Source organism: Phalacrocorax aristotelis, chromosome 12 (genome assembly GCF_949628215.1).
Source record: "Phalacrocorax aristotelis chromosome 12, bGulAri2.1, whole genome shotgun sequence".
Classification (NCBI taxonomy): domain Eukaryota; kingdom Metazoa; phylum Chordata; class Aves; order Suliformes; family Phalacrocoracidae; genus Phalacrocorax; species Phalacrocorax aristotelis.
In genome coordinates, this window is record NC_134287.1 from 16,313,469 (window position 1) to 16,334,116 (window position 20,648).

The following is a 20,648-nucleotide window of genomic DNA, read 5'->3' on the forward strand; positions in this document are numbered from 1 at the left end:
TCTTCATGAAGGTTCATAGCGTAATCTATTTGTTTATACAAGTAAACATGCAATTTACCTTTATCATCACTTTACAAAGAGATATCATTTGCTTCCTGCCACACCAAAGTTTTTAAAGCTAATATAGTTTATAAGCCATAGTGTGAGATTTATGATGTTATACTGCAGAAACCTGTTCAGCCCCTGCTTTACAGTCCTGGCAATTGTATTCAGCTCTGTCATCGTAACTAATCACAGCTAACTGCAGATTACCATATTGCAAACTCTCATCTTTGTGAAAGAAATATGATGTTCTGCTAAAAAAATTAAAAATCAAACATCCTGAGGGCTAATGAACAAAAATGCACTATTCCATGTTGGACTGCAAACCTAAGCTGTTTGAATTGTTGCCGTAAAACTTCAAATTGCTATTTGTTGGCAAGTTGTTTTAGCCTCAAGTACTTACATAGTAAATCACCATTACGCTAATACCATACCTTTGGCCTGAAACATATTAATCTTGGTTAACAATAACTGACATTTACATTACCAATTCAATTCAGGCATTGTGGTGACTAAACATACATGCAAGAGCTTCAGGGAGAAAAGTTATTAGTTCTGAATGTGTCCTTACTTTTCACTGAGAACAATTTTGAAGAAACATTATCATCAATTCTTGTTATAATCTTATAACAAAACATTCAAATCCTAATTGATCTGTAAAACATTTGACTTGGAGTAAAATCTGCATTTGTTACTTGGGTGTGGCTAACTGCACAGCATAACGTATTTCAGATATATTTCAATATATGTATTTCTATACTTTGGCTGCTCAAAGAAACTGGGACTTTTAAGAACTTGAGCTCCTAGGAAGGGAAGGAAACTAAAACGGGAGTTTGAAATATTCTGAAGAACGTGGCACCAGGACATGACAAATAGTACCAGATCCTCCCAGGAGAGGGAGGATGGACTTTTTCAGCCAATTTTTTCTGTTCTTATTTACGTAAGCCCATAAATGCATAAATAATAATGGTTTTGAACAGGTAGGGTGGTTTTGATTTTCTTTATTTAGTGCCCCTCCAAACTTTCAAGCAAACCGAAGAAGTAGTGCTTACTGCATTAAGTCTGTATAACCTTAGCATGAAAGCTTATCCCTCTCCTTATACCCATGCATTACAACTACAGTGCAGCACAGAACACTTTTGGACCAAGTATTTTATTCCAACTATAAAGAGTTTTCTACAAGACTCCAAATGCATTCTACAATGCATTATCTTAGGTTTTCATATTTTGGAGAAAAATACTATTTAACATAGTATTGATGTTTAGATATTTTTGCTACATTATAAGAGAGTGCCAAAACAAGATACCCCACTCTAACAGCAATAAGAGAAACACAAAGAATTCAATGTGTTGGAGTTTGTTATGGGGGGCGTTTTTGTGTTTAGATTTAAGATATCGCCCACAATGATTCAAGTCATAACAGGCATCTGACTCTTGATGAAAACAGGACGAATTACATGTATCCCATATTGCTTTTTGTTTCCCATCTTTTCTTGGCTTCAAATCTGAAATAGAGCACAAAAACCACGTTAGGAATCATGAGCATATGTGTTTCAGGGATTCTACCATACTTTTCATAATAACAAAAATAAGTTCTTATTTTTAATACTGTAATAAAGATATGAAGGCAAATACAGCCATATAACCAATACATTAATTCTGGTGAAGCCTCTGTACACCACTAAAAAACCTAGCCCAAAACCCAACAAGGTTAAACTAAACAAATAAGATTAGCACAAGCCTATTTCAACAAAGAAAACATTTAACTGAGATTGCATTGTATACACTTAGCGCTAATGGAACCACAAATGTTTAATTCCATACTCAAATGACTTACCCCCAAGCAAGCTTCTTTTTCTTACGAGCTTCTTGGGCAGCCTCTGCTTCTTGCTTGGCTTTTACAAAGTTGCGGCAAGCAGCAGCTTTGGCAATTTTCACACCAAGCTAAGACATAAAAAGCAACAAAGGAAAACTGAATAGATGCAAATGGCTCATATGAAATTTAAGTCTCTCAAATTACTTGGTCTGATTCTGTTTCGCAAAAGTCAATAGATACTAAAATACCTTTCAAATATTAGGCTGATGCTGTGCTATTAGATCAGACAAGCAAGAATGTCTCTTGAGAGAAATACAGAGCAGTGGGATCCTGAGGCAAGCAATCCTTTTCACCAAATCCTTCATTTTCAAGAGTAAAAGCAAAGTGCAATAGCTCACTAGAACCTTTTGTTTGTCTGTTTTTTAACAAACTATGTAGACATAGATATACACACACAGTCTCTGTTATTAAAACCAGTCTGTGACCTCAGCTGTGCTAACACAATAGCATCAAGTCTTACCAATATGAAAACCACCCAAAAAGACAGTTTGATACAGGAAGAAATGCTACAACCCCACATTTTCAGTAGTACCAGTAGTCATGTTTTAACCAGTCTGTCCAGAAAGTAAATGAAGCAGTGTCCATAGAGTCCATCTGGCATTTAGTCTTCACATTACCAGCTTTTAGATTATTAGCACGATAATATGCATGCTTTTCAAACAAGGTCGTAACAGGCTGTAGGTGAATACTACTTTACTTTCATAAACTTATTCACACCAAGAATTAAGTTCACTTTAAGGAATGTCAAGGCAGGAGCAGGGGGGGTAGAAAAAAGAAAAACAGATGGAAAGGTACTGTGAACTATGACCAGATTAGGGAAAATAATCAGCATTCATAACTTGTTCATTGTAGATATATTTTGTGATTGCTGTCATGACTTGAGATTACCTGCAACTAAATTATGAATTATGGAAGAATTTGGTCTCAGAAGTTACTGCTTTTCTCCAAGACAAACTAGCAATTCATTTAGCCACAACTGCTACAAACTGACGTGGACAAACATGTTTTCTTCCTATCCAGTCCAAACCTACTGAAGTTAGCTAACATGTTTCTCACTAGAATATTCTAAATTTCCCCAAAATGTCACGGGAGCATCAAACAACAGAAGCATGGGAGACCCAAGTGAAAGAACACTCCTTAGCACTTTGGTTAAGGATCCACTATTATTGCTAACACACCTCAGTAACCTGCAGCATCTATACATGCAAATCTTATTTACTCAGAGCTGTTTTGTCCAGATAAGATGAGAGAGAACTCAAGAAGGCATCTTCAGGTGTAGGTGCACTGACACATCTTCTACAACTCTCCCATCAAACACCTACCCTGTAGGCAGGTTGATACCCTGATCATCTTGTTAACAAAGCAAAACAAAATGGCATCACTACAAGCTACTCTACCTTATGGTCCTCTTTCAGGGTTCAAGAATCAAGGAAGTAGCCCTTCTGCAGAAGGCATTGAGAGTCTACACATATGCAGGTGGTAAGCACAACAACAGTTTGTGGTTTGAGGCTCTGAACACTTGCACCACAAACAGTAGATAGGTAAGCAAAATATTTTAAAAGGAAAGTGTGCAGAATAAATAACGCTAAACAAGTTTTTAATCTACGATTTGCACATGTTATAAGGTCATAAATATGCACCTATGGAATCACCTTGATGCACAAGATAGAAGTTTTGAAATGTCTGGTCACATGAATTACATTATTAACTACATCATTTTTCCCGAGCTTTAACATTTTATATATCAGTAATTCAATGCTGACATCTGAACTGCCAAATTTCAAGTCAAAGACCAGAACATAACATTCTCTTATTTGCACTGTCACTTAATATATAAGGGCAGCTCTTAACTTCAACATAAAAATGACTAAGAAAACTCACCTAACATATTCAAAATATGTTTACTTGTTAATTGAAATAGGAGCAATTATTAGCCTAAAAAAATAGAGCAATGTGATGGCTGAAGTCAATCAGCAGAACCATGCCTTTATTTCTGAACTGTATTTTACTTCGTAACATACTTGAAAATTAACTTTATGATGAACAACAGCATCTCTTTAAACATATTCTAGTTATCTGTTGAACACTTACACACATACAAATATACACAAGCAAGGTCTACACAAATGCTGCAGAAAAAATCTTTTGATCTGTTATTTCTTGGAAAACAGAATGAGTTCTTCCATCTTTGAAAAATACGGATAAATGGGATAATAAGATCCTCTGCAGTGTACGTGGAAGTAAAAGGAGAAACATTTTGCAGCATCAATGCTATAATTTCTAGGCTACAGAGAGTCAAATTTTCAAGACACGAAAACAAATGTGTCACATATAAACACACAAACATTTTAGATAAAACACCTTCTGCTCCCACCCACACCCAGACATACATCTTCACTCCCCGTCCCCCTTCAATAAATCCACGGGTTTTACATCAAAAAAACCCCAACATTTCAGGTCATCAGATAACTCAATAAAATACAATCTTAAAAGAAGTAAGAAAGCATGAATAAAAATGTATACAACAATTTCTTGTGTAGTCAAAGTATCAGCATTTTCCATATAGAACATCCAATATTTTGCTGCATTTTAATTAAGGTGTCTAAACATTATCACAAAGAACTGCAAATTGGTCAGAGCACGCAGTAAGGAAAATTAAGCTCTAAAGGCTTTTTATCACCATATTTCAGGAACCAAGGGTGTAAAATGTTCTAATTTGGGATATATTAAAAGCCATAAAAGGTCTTTCAAAAAGATTAATGGTACTTTGCTTGGATTTAAGATAAGGGCTTTAGCTGGTTGGAAAAGCAGGGCCCTGGCTAGACCCTTGAGGCATTCATCTTTACAGCCACTTGGAAGATTTGTAAAAGCGTCTGCATAACCTCAAGCAAACGCACTGCGACATTTTTTTTTTTAATTCCTTTCAATTTTACAGGTTTAAAGTGTGTAAATCATATTGGGTAGTAAAGCTGATATAATGGGTCTTCTTTGTAACATTATATATATGTATTTTTAAGACAAACTTAAACAACTTAGTTTCTAAAGGGCAAAGACCTTTCCATTTTGAAGTTGACCAATAATCACATCAAATATCTTATTCTAGATGTTTAATGCAGCATAAATGAAAACTCCCTATCTGTTATTTTTCATAAATTTTCTGCTCATCTGAAATAACTACCTTGTAACAAATTCCTGAAGCTTTGCTTCTTTTTGAACACTTTCAAGGCATTTATTTAAAAATACCAATCATCATACTTCAACTTTTTAAGGAATAACAGGTCTCTATGAAAAATATTTATGCCATTCTCTTTTGTTCTTTAATTAAATGAAAACAGATGTTTTCTGAAGTAAAATGGAACCATTACTGGAGTACTTAAAGTGTTAAGGTCTTTAATTTTTATATCAGTTTGGTCTACAATTCCTGATTGTCTTTACTCAAGCTCAACATTAATGTCAAGCAAGTTACCTAGGAGACGAAAGAGATCAAAGAGACAAAAAACCCTCAAATGTCTGATTAATCAAGCCTGCAAACAGCTTATTTCTTTTAGCCTGCATGCAAGTATGAAAATGAGATTCTGGGAGCCGTACATTGTGCAGATTTGTTCATTCTTATCAGAACAAAGCCAGCGGCAGCTTATTTCATGGATCATTGGCACTGTCATCAGTGCTACACAGAACGGGTGACAGCTCCTCATTTTGAGGCTTGAACAAAATTAGCAAAAAGTCGGCACAAATTAGCCTCTCATCTTTTTAGTAATATGACATTATTCATTTACTTTTTATCCAATTTTTAATTTTTTCCTTGTCAGCTATCCCTTTCTAGTGTTTCTTGCACAGCATCATAAAACACTTCTAAAACAAGCAAAGAAATGGCTGAAGTTGAAATAGGATGTAAAGTTCAGACAGAAGAGTAAACATTTTTACGAAGTTGCAACAGAATCTACTCTAACTTCCAGCGAACTTCCTTGAAAATCAAGACGTTTAACATTAAATATCATAAAGCAAAGACTTTTCGTTAAGCTAGCACTGCGCAGTGTAAATGCTGAATGACACAAGTAATGAAACAACAGATTCAAGAACTGCTCCAGAAATATTTCTGTATGATATACATAATGCTAAACCTGCAGAAGCTCTGACAAAACATCTATATTCAAACAGGTCCTGAAATATCCTACAACCATAGCAGGGAAGCCAAGCGGCCTATTAATACAGTGTTACAGCTTCTCATCAAATATGAATCTAGTTATTTCAGGCTTGCCTTTAGCAATGATTTTCTCCTTTTATGTTATGGAATGTTATCCATTGCTGACGTATATAAAATATATAAAGCAAACAAGAATACAGAGTGGGTTTTGCAGTGAAAATTGTCCCCCCTCAATGATGTGCTCAACTTCCACTGTAAAATACTTTGTAATACCTTTGTTGTATTTTTACGCTGTGTATTACAACATCGAATTATATTTGGATGACACAGTAACGGAGCAAGGACAGAAAACTGCTCTAATGTTGGGCTCTTTGGTAGATTTAAAACATTTAAATACAAGTAACTTCTTCCATTCATGAGAAAACACAGCATTAAAAAATTAACTATAAGCTGTTAGATGCTTTACACAGCCCCCTCATAAGAAAGGCAGTTTTAAAAAAAGAACTGTAGTACTGTTTTCAGCAATTTCTTTATCTCTGTTCTTCTAAGTAAGAAAGCTTATTAACAAGCTTTGAACTTAAAATCACATTTACAATAATGTGCCATCAACAGTTTTATAAGCTAATTAGAAAAAAAGATTAATTAATGACTGGCTGCTAATAAAATGGCAATCATGAAGAAAGAAACCAAGGGTGCTAAGCTTCAACTACCACCAATTAAGAGCTAATTACAAACAAATTATATATGTGTTTTGCTGTGGGCTTTAATTTACTAAAATGGTTTTAATTAAAAGAGAAAACATGCTGATTAATTGAACTGCAGAAAAAATCTACAGTATAAACTGTGCTTTGTCTGTCTCTTTAATTAGACTTGTAACATCTGAAATCTTTTTTTAAGGTTTGTTAAGGAAAAGATATACATAATTAAGGGAGCATATGAATGTAATTCTAGGTGATAACCCTGCCATGTTCCAAAGGTTAAAAGAAAACAACCCCAATGAGGAGAGATATTTGGAAGCACCTCAGCTAAGGGTTAGAAAAAATCCTTCAGAGATAAAAATCTTTTTTTCACCCCCAGGTCCTTCAATGGGACTTCCAAGTTAATTGGTGCTTGGTTGCATTTCATATAACATTGCATCAATCTTGTCAGGTACCCAAAACACTACAGTAAGTTATGAATACTGCACAGAATTCAGAAACGAGACTCTTAGCATGAGAAGAGGATCAAGCACTACAACCTGTCCATCTGAAACCGCAATATCCATGTGACCTCATGATCAATCATATCCTACTCCGATTTTCAAATGGAAAACAGCTTCTGGAATGGATCTCAAGAGTTATGACATACAACCTTGCTCATGTGCTTCCCATTCCAGATTAGAAGACTAGAAGTTACTTACAGACAAGAGATACAGACAAGATCATTAGAAAAATGATCAAAACAGATGCAACAAATTTTGAAGACAACAGCAGCAGTGATCTTGCTGTAACCAAGAACGATATCCCCAGCAAAGAGCCAATTAGTTTCATCGATTGCAGTGTAGATCTTTCATTTAAGCTTGATTACAATATTACAATTATAGTTTCCCTATAAATTGCAGCTTTTAAAAAGTGTTTCACCAAAATGCCAGAAGCCACTACGCTAAGCACTTAGGAACAGTACTGCCAAAAAGCTTGCGCGATTTAGGGACTGACAACTACTCCAGTAATTTAGCATACTAAATTACAAAACACTTTAAAAGTTCCTTTTGACAGCTATGTCTAATATGGTCAAGATTATTTTATCACGTTCAAGTTACAGTCCTCGGGCTAATGCACTCTTAGACAATGTGGCACCTACCTACCAGGCAGTTAACACAAAAACCACAAACATAATGCAAAGTTTGAGGTTCAGCCAGATTAGTTCTCAGAATATTAGAGCCATAAGAAATCGGCACCCTGCTTCTCAACACCACACTGATCTCAGCACAAAAACACTATGAAAATTCTTTCTCTGGGGGGGAAAAAGCTTGGAAAGTATTTTCAGGTTTACATATGAGGGGCATGGGGGGAATCTTTTAAAATTATTTGGTTTAGTTAGGAAAAGAACTTTTACGAGTATCACTCCAAACTGAAACTGATTTACAGCAAAGGGAAATTACCATATATCTCCACATACCATCCTTACACAAAAGGATAAACACATGCAACTGTGCACTGTCACAGTGCTCTAATTTATCAACGTTTATTCTGCAAAAGTCTAGGCAGATTCCCACAAACAGAGGAAAAACAATTAAAGTACAGTTCAAGATATTATTCAAAAAAAGTGTTTCAAAAGCATTAGAAGAGTTGACATAATTCCAAGCGTGGGTTTGCAGCTACCTATCCAAGTATCTGCTACCATTAAACCTCAACTACCCTACCCTAGAGCATCACCGAGAAAACCATTTTATCTCAGCCCAGCTAAGGGCCACATAAATTCCATTCTCTCACCACTTTCGTTCTAAAAAGTTCAGAATTTTTTCTGGTAACTCCCACATTAACACTTCTGCTGGCATTTCTCAAGTTAAACAAGTCACTATTAATGCAGTGTTCAAATAATGGTTTTAGGTAAGCCAGTCTACATTTGAACTTTAAAACATGAAGACTCTCTGCCAATGCTGAAAGTCCTGGAATGTTATAATGAAGACAGCAACTGGGTTATAATAATAAACCTTAACTGCGTATATTATACCAGCACACTGTAATGAACTGCCAGTTATTTAATGCTAATAGTACTATGTTGTAGGTATTACAGAAATAATTCAGTCTGGCAATGTGTTTAAAAATCCACAGTGACTTAAGATTAAGCAGTATGGCCCACCTGCATTATGTCGATGCTCAACAAAAATTTATCAGAGGAGCACTGATCTTCTATACTGTAACTGCACCACAGCACTGAGGTGCTCAAGCTAGACTGGGTTCTAGAAGCAGTCTAGCTGAAGATGCAGAGTTACTGATGGCCTCAATTATTCTGTGCAATATAATGCAGACTTGCCCATTTTTTCAGGAAGAATTTCACTTGTATATAAAATAATGCAATCAAGAATTTCAGGATTACTGGAACTCATGGTGAAGCAGAACACCCCACAAGAGAACACGCTGTGGGGATGGTCAAGGATGCTACAGTTAGCGATCTGCTACCCTGATAACTCCTAAACTAACTGCAATCACTTTTCTGGTCCACAAACTAGGATGACAACAAGAGACAAGGGGTAACACTTTGTAGTCAGGTTTGCCAGGAGATTAGACTGAATATCATCATCATCATCACATGAGTACAATTCCCTTTTTTTAGAAAAGTGGCACTGCAATAAAAAAAAAGGGATAAACCATTTTTAGTTTCAAAAGCTACATGTGAATCCAATCATGCAACCACTAGTAAATATAGAGCCTTGTGCATAAGGTATTCCGAGTTCTAACTTCTCTCACTCTAAAACCTCAAATGCTACTAGATTAAGAAGTTTTGTTCTAAAATCAGCATTTGTGCTTATTCATCAAAGCAGAAGAAAGCAACAAATAATATATTGCCCAAAGCCTCATTTATGGCAGTACAGTAACATTTTCCTTAAAGAGCCTACAACTCCCACATGGAAACCACAGGACCCAAAACCTCAAAGCAGTATTATTTATGCTTGTATGATATAAAATCCAGCATCCACTCACAGCTGCTAGATTACACACATTGTCTAAGTCATTACTGATTTTAAAGGAATCTGATTTTTAAAAACCTTTTCTCACTGTGTCATCATGATAGCATATTGACAGCATCATTTTGGCATTCCTTTGCTTTTTAGAACATGTTTTTATTGCCTATTCTCATCACCTTTTTATTTTTGGCTTCATTTTTCCAAATACTGAAGCTGCCCTATCAGTTTCACAGGCTTATAAATGTTATACATCAAAAATTAGTTCCACTTATTAAGGCAGGAAACAGCTTTTAAGAACTCTGGGATCTATGCCTCAAAGCAAAAGCTTTATCAGCAGGTTCCAGTCACTGCTTCTTGCAAAAGAAAATGGTGCTGATTAAAACCCCATACACCTGATTTCAAAAAGAACACCTACCCACTGAACATTCTTCACATGGCTGTAAGGGGGGCTCTACTCAAAACAGAAGGCAGCCATTTCTCATGCACTCCCTGTCCCAAACCATGCAACACTGCTCAAGAAAAGTGAAAACTATACATAAAAAGATGAAGTCAAGATAAAAACAAGAAATCATCCACTTATTTTCTAGACTTCAGAAGTGGTGTACTTTGTTACAGTCATAGTACAGTTCCGTGCCTGACTTCCTCAGTGTTGTGTTTGCATTTGGAAGTTAGGGGGATACAAATAGCCACATACTTTAGAAATTAACTCACTTTGTCAGAAATGTTATGGAAAATTAGTTTTAAAGGGGACATTTCTTTAAATTGCAAAGAGAAGTAGCAATTGAATCAATACTATACAATATGAAATATTTTATTACTTGTACACAAAGCAATTATTTTTGAATCCACCTCTTCCACAATCAAATCCTTTTCTACAGGTCTTCACTGAATCAGAATTAATCACTGTTAGAATGATTTTCCTCTTTCAAAGATGCAGTTAAAAAGCCAGCTTCTTAAAAATCAAAGAAAAATGAATCTTGCAGTGGTTTATGTAACACATCTTTACAACAGTAGAGAACCCCAGTGAATTCACATGAATTCTGCCTCGACAGAGCTCCTCATGAGATCAAGCCAGAGTCATTTGAGTTTTCCTTCTTTCAACACACTATTTATTCAGATAAACCCACTTAACCAAAACCAAGTCAAGGCTGTGAATACTAATAAAGTTTCAAGCATTTTGTTTTCAGAATTACAACATGCTAATATTTGAAAGTCAACAATTTGGAGCTAATGTTCCACAAATAATAATACGTTGCTGTAGCACCTGGGATATGCTAGATGCTGTACAATCCCATGGCTACTGAAATCAGATAACAGTTTATCATAAATATTATAAATATTACAAAACCTTAAAAACTTCTTACATTAATTTATTTTTATAGTCAAACAATTTGCACTAGAACCTCAGTATGTTTTATTGATTACAATACTCTAACCACTTTAGAGTAGATGGGATAATGACATTTGTGAAGGAGAACAGCAAGTGTTTTTCATGTTGTAAGCACAAAAGGTAACATAACAGTATCACAGTGAGAAGCTGGTCAGACTTAACGGGAACATTAGGACACATTCCTGTCACTGTCAATAGCCATCATCTTTGTGGACTGAAGTTTTGTGATCACTGGTGAAAAGGCAGAGAAGAGTTTAGTCATTAGAAACTGCCCTGAGTGACTAAACGTAGGAGTTCAATGGTTGTGTAAGAACACGCACTGAGGAACAGTTAGTTCTACCTAACCTTTGAGAACCTTAAGAACTGTATTTCCCATTTCAAGAGCCATCTATTTTTAAAGCCATCACAATATTGTATTATATTGCATAAAACAGATTTAAATCTGCAATTTCACATTAAAGCTTAGCTTGAAACCCTGTACTTAGGAAACATTTTAAATATTCGTATGAGAATGAGAAGTATTGGAATTTGTCCTTTCCTTCTTAATCCTTTTCTAATGCCTTTGAATTTTGCTAGTATGCACAGTGGAAAGAAAATTCCCATTACCTCTGTGAAGATAGAAGAACGTGCAAGATAGAGGAATGAAAGCAGAAGTTACATAATTAATTGCTAAAATAAATCTAAAATATTTATAGTTTAAATTATATAAATCAGACTACTTAAAAATGATAGCTTCTCCACTCACCTCAAATAGCACTTATTTATTTTCTCTTACCTGACTTCAAAACTGTTCCAACTACCTTTTTATCCTGATTTTCTTCCTTTGCATTTTCTCCCCTGTGCACAAACAGCAGCAGGCACAACAGCCTTCATGGATTTCTATTACATACTTCAGCTGCTACTACCTATTATACGTGCGCCAATTTAACTATTTCTTATATGAAATTGCAATTACCAGAGGTATCTGATTCCTCACCAGTTTAAGTATTCACACAGCACTACATACAAATTTAAAGGGTCCTGTTTTTGTAGCAAGGAGCAGCACAGACTTCATAAAATTACTCAGATATACCAACTAATAAGACAACATTGTAAAAAGAAATCCAGCTAAGAGAAATGCTATTTTTTCAATAGATACACATTTACACACTAAAAATTATGACAAGGAGAAAAAATATCCATTCATTCTATAAACATTCTAAGGCTACAGCAATATGTTTGACAGCCATCTACTCCCATTCTTCTTCAGAATTCTTCCAGCCATCAACTCCTGATCACATGAATACCCAGGAAAAAAAGCACTGATGCCCAAGTTTGGGTATATCTGTCCTTATCCGGGTGAGCCTTGCTCTAAGCTTGCCAGTATCTACTTTTCTTCAGGCTTCCCAACCTTATTGGTGAGAGAATGCAAAATCCGAGTGACAAGGAACTGACAGGAAAGGAACATCCTACTCCCTTTTTTTTGGCACGATGCAGGAAAATCAAAAGCTCAATATAGATGACTAGTTGCTGACTGCTCTGACTTGTGAAATCAGCACAAAGGCTTTAAAGCAAGGTTACTTGGGATTGTTCATGGTTGTATTTTCAATTCTTATACATGGCTACAGCCCTCCAATCATTACTAGATCAGCAGGAAAATCCTTCAGTCACTGACAAAAATCTGCTTAGAGGAAACAATCTTGCCCCAAACAATCTTCAATGCTATTTTAGTTATGACACACTTTGTACAGATGTACAAAACTAAATGTTTCCTCAGAGCTTTTGTTAATAGCCCACTTACCTCACGAATGGCTAGTCTATCACTCAGCTCCTCAGCCTTATCAATGTCACCTTCAGCCACAGACTTCTCTATGCTAAGTTCAAGGCCAGACTAGAGAAAGAAAAGCAAATATCTTTAGGACAAATAAAGAAGTAATACGCTTAAAGACAGCATCTGCTTTCTAAAAGTCTTTCTTTCTTAAAATTCTTTAAGACACTGCATAAACCTGTAATTTCTGTGTAACACAAATCACTTTGTCTATGTATTGTAATGGACAGTATAATTAAGAATTCACTGAAAGGCTGCCTGAGCACAAATCATTGCATTAGTTCCACCGTATGTGCAGGATAATACTGTAGGTTAAAAAAATTACACGGACTAGTTTATGCCTGTCACAATAAAATTTCATCTGAAGATCTGGCTTATCTCTTCCATCCCTGAAGCTTTCTAAACAAAATGTGAAATATATGTGTCAGGTAACATGAAGAATGGCAATTACCACTGTATCATTAGAGTGCTAAGATCTTATCTGTATCCAAAAAACTGAGTTTTGGCATGGTGCCACTCCACTGTGCTAATAAATTAAATTCTAGCAGTCATATGGAAAACAATGAAAAAGCTTCAGAAATTAAGCTCTGAAAATACATTGATCATAAAGGTTATTTTCTTAATGTCACTTATTACATTATTTGTGAATGTTGCTGTTAAACAATAAAAAGTAAATATTTACTGGAAATTATAGTTAGAAACTTCTGAAGGAATACAGAAGGGGAGCATAGCAGTAGGCACTGGCTTCAAAGTTCCACAAAAAGCTCACTGTCTCATAACAAAAGTCAATTTACAGCCTCACTGGTTTTAAATATTAGTGGTGCTAAAGAAAACTCATTTGACAGTTTCATAACATATACTTTTTCAAAAGATAAAAACAAAAAGGCAAACAAAATTCCTGAGAAAGTAATCTGCAAATACTGTATTTGAATTATTCAGACTGAAGTTAAAAAAGGCAACCCAAAGAGAGGTGCACAATTGGAAGTTGCAGCAATAGCCAATTCTGCTGGATGTCTCTCCTGAAATTAATGAGGCATACGTTCCACTAGTGACAAAAACCTCTGAACTTATGTGGAGAGCACCTGCATTTTAACACTTCAGGCCTCATTCCAGATCTATCCTGAGCAGTTTAGTGACAACTAAATACCCACCAAAAGTAAGAACTGAGACAGAAGCGAACAGTATCTCCTGACCTGCATGCAGAAGCTTACTTTAAGCAAATGAAAAATACAAAATTTATCATAAAGGAGGCTAACTGAATGTTTGATGTCATAGAACTTGGCCTTTACTAGAAAAACTACACAAACAGTGCTACGAGGACCTCAAATATGAGTTTCTTAACTTGATCATATTATACCAGTTATTTCAAATATGATTAGTTACACAATAATATTTATGAACAGTATGTGTTGTAGATCCAGTGTGTATACATCCTGTATGGTAGGTTTGGCCCTCTAATTCCTATGGCCAGTGGTGTCAGCTAAAGGATATACTTGACATATTTCAAAGTTAAAACATGACTTTAAAAAACCCAAAAGAAAAAAGGTCAAACACTGTATGAAGCCTTGTGTCTCTCATGATAATAGAAAACAAAACCAGACAGGAAACAAGCATGGATACTGTCTCAAAAGAAAGCACAGCAACCTTTCAATCTAAGTACAATTAATTTGATATCTAAAAGGAAATTCATTTAAGATGTGCACAAAATTATTCTTCTTCAGCATAACTTGATTATTTACTCACTTTCAAATAGTCTCAGTTTCATTCCTATCTCAGTTAAGGCTGAGTTCTTTTACTGCCAAGTACAAGCTGACATTGTTTTTGTATCAACAGTCACCTTTTGTGGAGCCCTGCTATCCACAGGTGATTCAAATCTATCATTGATTCCAAAGTATTGTGTAAGTTCTTTCCATTTGTCTTCATTTGCCAACTGTTGACTACTAAAAACAACAACAAAGTCATTAATATAACTAGATCCCTTCCCACAACTTATTCTTTTCAACACTAAAAGAAATTCTTCCATTTCGCAAACATGCTCTTTTCACCCATTCACAGTTTTTAATGGAAGTGAAATTAATTATTCCTTCCCTTCTGCAAGTGTAATTCCATAATCTTGAAAGCAAGCTTATAGAATCATTTAGATTGGAAAGACCTTTCAGACCATAGAGTCCAACCATTAACATAGCACTGCCAAGCAGGAAAAAGAGGAGGCGGCACAGGCTGAACAGGAGCGTGTACGCAATTACATGCAAACCATTATTAGGAGTAATATTAAAGTAAATTTTAAGTTACATAAATAACACATTTGTGCCGATTTTTAAAATTGAGCAATAAACTCTATCAAACAATCACTGGTATCAAATTCAGCCTGCCCGACAGAGACACTGAGCAACTTCAGCAGATATTTTACATGATGTTCAAAGCTAGGCTCTGGCCATGCATGCGGTCAAGCTTTTTACAAGTTTTGCCTGACATTAAAACAGACCTCAGATAATCACACTGAGCTGGTTATACCTCTTAGTCACTTCATCGTTCTTTTTCTGTTTTTCTAGGGGAAAAAAAAATAAAATCCAACATTACACAGTAATACACTACAGCATCCAATGAAGTTAACAGAACTCTAATCGGTCACATTTCCTTTCAAAGATTAACACACTAGGATTTTTACTCAATGATCATGTGGATTTAAACCACTCAGCTCTAAGACTTTTCATACAAAGAACCTCCTACAGGATCTGTGAAGAAGTTTTAACCAGATACACAAAAGTACGTTTTACAGAATTACTGAAATACTGATATATAATGGCTAAGTGTATAACTGAGTAAGTTTTACTTCCTTTTTAAAAAAGGGGACAAATATATTACTTGAACTTTAAGCAGCAATTTAAAACCTAGTCGTACACTTGATGTACACAACTGGAAAAATAATAGATAAAGCTAGAATACATCCACTCAGGCATTCAATTCTTGGCAAAAAAAACCCACCCAACAAACAAAACACAAACAGAACAACCAAACGCATACACCCCTCAAAAAAAAAAAAGAAACCCAGCAGCAAATCCCACTTCCTATGTATTTGATGCTAATTCCATTTTGGGAAAATAAATCCTGTCATTATATAAAACACCTTTTCTGCGGCGCCTTCTTTTTCGGTTTTCATTTCCCTGATTTGCTTGGGTTTTCATTTCACGGTTTTTCTTCTGAAGGTCCAGAAATTTCTGCAAGATTAAGACAAGACAAATCAGTATTTTTAAAATTTTTCCCATTTTTTAAAAAAATTACATAATGTGCTGAGAAATATCATCCCGGTACCTTATTTATCTGCAGTACCTTGTTATATCTATTACATTAAAATTTATGTATTGAGAACATCCAACTCTGATGGTGTTAAACTGAAATTGACTCTAATCTTTCATCACCTCTCTCTTTCTGCCCTCCCAAAATCCCAGGAATATTCAAACCCAGCAGTTTTCTCATGGGACGTGACACTGAATACACTTAGGCTGTTTGTGCACTCCTCAACTATTCAACACATTGCTGCTGACTAGGTGGTAGCTTGTAATCAAAGTGTTACTGACAGCACAGCAGGCTACCAGCATGGATCGATGGATAGAGTAGAGTAACTAGTCTTTACAATTCTTAGACTCAAAAGGCTAAAGCACAGATTGCTTTATTTTCTCAGTCTTTACATGCAGCAGGAAATATCAAGAGATTATGTGAGCAACTATGAATCTGAATGCTTGCAACTAACCCCTACAGAAAGCAGAAGGGTACCCCTCCACTCCACAGATACACATCACCAGCACAGCAGCTGATACACTGAGCTGTAAATCCTAACTAATACAAAAAGCAGTTACTAAAAGTGCAGAGCCTATGCACTACTGAAAATACAAGTCTTTATGCAACTATACAGTTACCCAAACACTGCCCTGCTCTGCTCTCAATCACCACTGCACTAGGAAAAAAACCAAGACTTACATTCATTTCCTATCTAAATTCCTATCCATCCTGCTTGAAACAGTCTAAGGTATATTACCGCAACTGAACTTTGATCATATTTTTTTTTTCCTTTTCAGATTTATATATTGAATATTCATTATTGAATTATTTTAATTTAAAAGTTCGCCATTTGACTTTGAGTATATTGCATTTATGCTCTGGACATTTGGGGGCTTGTAACAATACCTACATTCCACATATTTAAAGAAACCCCAGAAGGGCATGTTTGAGATTTGTCTTCTCCATCTGCCACTGACAGCAAAATGGGTTCACTGACAGCACCGCTTTCACGTGCATTCTCCTGGAGTTCAGAAAGCTGAACTTTTTCAAGATCTTCTTTTGCATCTTCCTTTGAAAAGGAACCACACGATTTGTCTTCCTCATCAGAACTTAAGTCAACATCGCTTTCATTCACTCCTGGAGGTAACAGTCCACTCCACATCTTCCAGTTTAAACAAGTCCAAGCCACTTCAAGTTACTGCAAAACACCAAAGTTATGTGAGCTTACCTATGCCGGGATATACCACAATTAGCGTGCAGAAGAGAGAAGCAAAAGTAGCAAAACACAATCAGAAATGTTTTAATTTCTCCTGAGAAAAGCAACTACTATTAGATACTTTAGACAAGCACGTTATAAAGCTTCTAATACTTACTATTTCAGAGAGAAGTAGAGGATTTAAGTTCACGGGTTGAAGCTATCAGGTCTCTTTTTTTCTTCCTTGTTCTTTCAAGTTTGCCACTCGGCACTTGTTTACAGCCGCTTTGGGTTGTAGCGCAGTGTTGCAGCAAACGCCTCCCGCCGCGGGCAGCGGGGCAGCTCGCCCGGTCCCCCCACCCAGCGCTCCCCGGGATAGCCCGGAGGCAGCCGCCGCTTCCTCCCACCAGGCGGGCACGGCCGGGCGTGGGGAGCTGCGCTGGCCGCGGGGCGGACGGGGAGAGGAGCCGGCCGTCCAGGCGAAGGCAGCGCGCTGCGGACGCGGCTCGGCTCCGCGCCAGGCTGGGGGAGGCCAGGCGGCACCTCCCGCCCCCGCGGGCCCGACGGCGCTGCCGAGGAGCCCGGAGAGGAACCCGCGCACCACCCACCTGCCCCAGCCACAACCCCGACACCGAAACTCCCCCCAACCGTGTTTACCTGGCCGCCATCTTAGCACTGCTGGAACACCCCGCCTGCCGATTGGGCTCTGCCACGCAGCCAATCAGCGGGCGCTTTGCTGCCTTGGGTCCGGCCTCTCCGGTCTCCCTGACAACGAGGTGGTGCGGCCTGTGCCGGGGCAGAGGGGCGAGAGAGCCGGCCCCGGCCCCGGCCCCGGCGCCAGCGCCGCCGCTTGCCCAGGCGGGGGTCTTTCCCCCGGGGCTGTGGGGACGTAGGTCCCCTCCTCGCCATGAGGCCGCTCTTGGGCAACAGAGCGAGTTCCTCGCAGCCGGGAGGGCTCCAGAAGGGTCTGACGGCTCAGCGTGTGCGAGTGAGGTGGCTTTGTCAGAATTAACAGCACTGCTCTGGAAGGACAGGTGGCGAGTTTTAGTTGCTGTAAGGGAGCATGGCATGTATTCCAAAAGACAACCTTGTAACTCACACGATGCCTGAGTGTTGATGCTGGGACACAATGACTAGGGCCAGCAGCCTTGCTCTTCAAGGGTAGAAAAATCCTTTTAAAGTTCCCACTAGTGTCTTGGATTAAAGGGGTAGAGAGAAAACCTCAAAAGCGCTAGTCCTAGATCTTGCAAGGTTGTTCACTGTGGATTGACTTCCAGCATCAGAGCTCACTTTTTCCTTAAAATGTTCCAAGAATGTGGAAAAGCTTTTAGAATCTCATTGGGAATTATGAGTGGAACAGCACTGTGCTAGGTACTTCAAAGGTGAACAGTAAGTCTATGCAGAGCATTCAGTAAAGGATTTGCTTATTTGGAAGATTCTCCTACACCTTCTTGTCCCTTCAGCCTTCATAGGTGAGACATCCGAAACAGGCATTTAGGAGCAGCCTGAATATGCTTCAGCAAGAACATCTTGCATGCAAAGAGCGATAGGAAGGGAGCCACAGAGAAACTGCAAGAAAAAGATGAAGGGATAAGGCTGACATCACTAGCACTGAAATATGTCTGAGAGGTGGGAGGTTTTGTGATTGGAATAATTTGTAAGAAGATGCATGTCTGAGTGACAATTTGACAGGTTGAAAACTGAATCTCAGTATCAGGACTTTTAAGAAAGGAATTGCTGACACCAAATCAGCACACAACCCAGTTGTGGACAAACAGTTCAGCTATGAGGGGAAAGAGAAAGGGGCAAGAGTTTAAGTGTTATAAAGCTGGGTAACAGGGAATATGGCTTTGAGTAGGGATTTTTTGGTGGATCACAGCTTCTGGGAATAGCTGTGCATGGAAGGAAAGAATAAACACCTTCCTCTTAGATATAAAACAGATCTTCAGATTCATTTCCTTTTTATGCCATAATTTTATATCCTCAGATTCATTTCTAAAATCAATTAATTCCGTAAGTAATCACTTTTTCATGAACTACATGTAAATTTCACACTCAGCTTGCTAACTAGATTTTCCTCTCATCTGGGAAATCAATTTTTAAGAGATTTATTTTATTTACATTTAATAATTGATTGTATTTGGTATACAGATAAGTGGTAATTGATAATTGTATTGATATTGGATATTTGTTGCCATTTGTTCTAGGGAGATGTTAGACCATTAGGCTGCATGATATTTTCTTAATGTGAGCTAATTTGAGAACACTCCAAAAAGTGAAAGACGTGTGACATCTTTGTGACCTGTAAATTTATATGTTTGGTAAGGATACATTTTCAGAAGGCAAGTTTAATTTCATGACACAGTTTTTGTCCAAACATTGTGCTCCTTATTTAGTATCCACAAACCAAGATTGGCACTGGTTGTGCGCACAAATGAAGTACTCAAATGTTCACCTGCGTTTCATTGTATAATTACACATTCCTTGTATTTGTAATTTAAAAAGCCAAATTTCAGGATAATCTCCAGTTCTCCTGCAACAAATTCTGAATTCTCACAGGTTCTTCCACGAGAAAAAAGGTGGAAAGAGCTCCTCCCTGGCTTTCATCAATCCAGAAGCATTTTTATTCAAAAGGTCAGTGATTGGTGAAGCTAGAAAAGAGATTCTTGGCTACTTAACAGGCCTTGCAACTTACTGCTTTTTGTTGAAACAATGTGTAGTCTTTTTGTCTAGGGAAGAATGGAGAAGGCAGCACACCCTTGTGCCCAACTCTGATGTCCCTACATAAAATTTGTGAGGGCAGCTATTGTGTCCAAGACTTGATTCAGTGTCAAATTCTTCTCATGCCAATTTTCTGTTCCCCATCTGGCAAATATTCAAATAATCTGATTTATTTCCTTTTGGTCAACTGATCTAACTTCCTTTCTCACTTGAATTCCTGTCCTGGAGACCTGCCAGACAATGACTCTTATGAATGAAACGAGTCATGCCTCTTTGATTCCCATGGAACATCAAACTAGCACAACACAGTAATTACAGGTTAGCTATTTGTTGATGCTACTATTAAAAAGTACTTGAACTTTAGAAGGAAGGCCTACTGCAATTAGACGTAACACCAAGTTTAATCTGAATCTTTCAAGATCTCTATGAATTTTCAGGTTCCAGGTGATTTTCTCTATATCTCTGTTCCCTCCCTACATTTACCTTCTGCCGTTGGATATTTACAGATACTCTTTTGTGTCCCAGTC

General features: G+C 37.3%; 1 protein-coding gene across 4 annotated transcripts; it reads right to left on the reverse strand.

Moving 5' to 3' along the window:
* Positions 1 to 1,176: 1,176 nt before the first annotated feature.
* Positions 1,177 to 18,109, reverse strand: FAM204A (family with sequence similarity 204 member A). Of its 4 annotated transcripts, none has more exons than XM_075107317.1 (8): positions 18,058 to 18,109; positions 17,116 to 17,403; positions 16,054 to 16,144; positions 15,441 to 15,474; positions 14,764 to 14,863; positions 12,900 to 12,989; positions 1,880 to 1,986; positions 1,177 to 1,547 (listed from the first exon to the last, which is right to left on the reverse strand). In XM_075107317.1, the coding sequence occupies exons 2-8, from the start codon at positions 17,365 to 17,367 to the stop codon at positions 1,496 to 1,498; spliced, it is 726 nt and encodes a 241-aa protein (XP_074963418.1). In that variant the 5' UTR covers positions 17,368 to 17,403; positions 18,058 to 18,109; the 3' UTR covers positions 1,177 to 1,495. The 4 variants fall into 4 exon arrangements, with proteins under 4 accessions (XP_074963418.1, XP_074963416.1, XP_074963417.1 ...); XM_075107315.1 differs by having other exon boundaries at positions 14,764 to 14,866; XM_075107316.1 differs by having other exon boundaries at positions 14,764 to 14,866; positions 17,579 to 18,094.
* Between the last annotated feature and the right edge of the window lie 2,539 nt (positions 18,110 to 20,648).

Coding starts and splice junctions, on each gene's coding strand:
- FAM204A (XM_075107315.1), bottom strand. CDS start 17,367: ATGTGGAGTGGACTGTTACCTCCAGGAGTGAATGAAAGCGATGTTGAC. Junction 16,145..17,115: donor TTTCTTTAAATATGTGGAAT/GTAGGTATTGTT, acceptor TTAATCTTGCAG/AAATTTCTGGACCTTCAGAA. Junction 12,990..14,763: donor ATAGCAGGGCTCCACAAAAG/GTGACTGTTGAT, acceptor TTCTTTCTCTAG/TCTGGCCTTGAACTTAGCAT.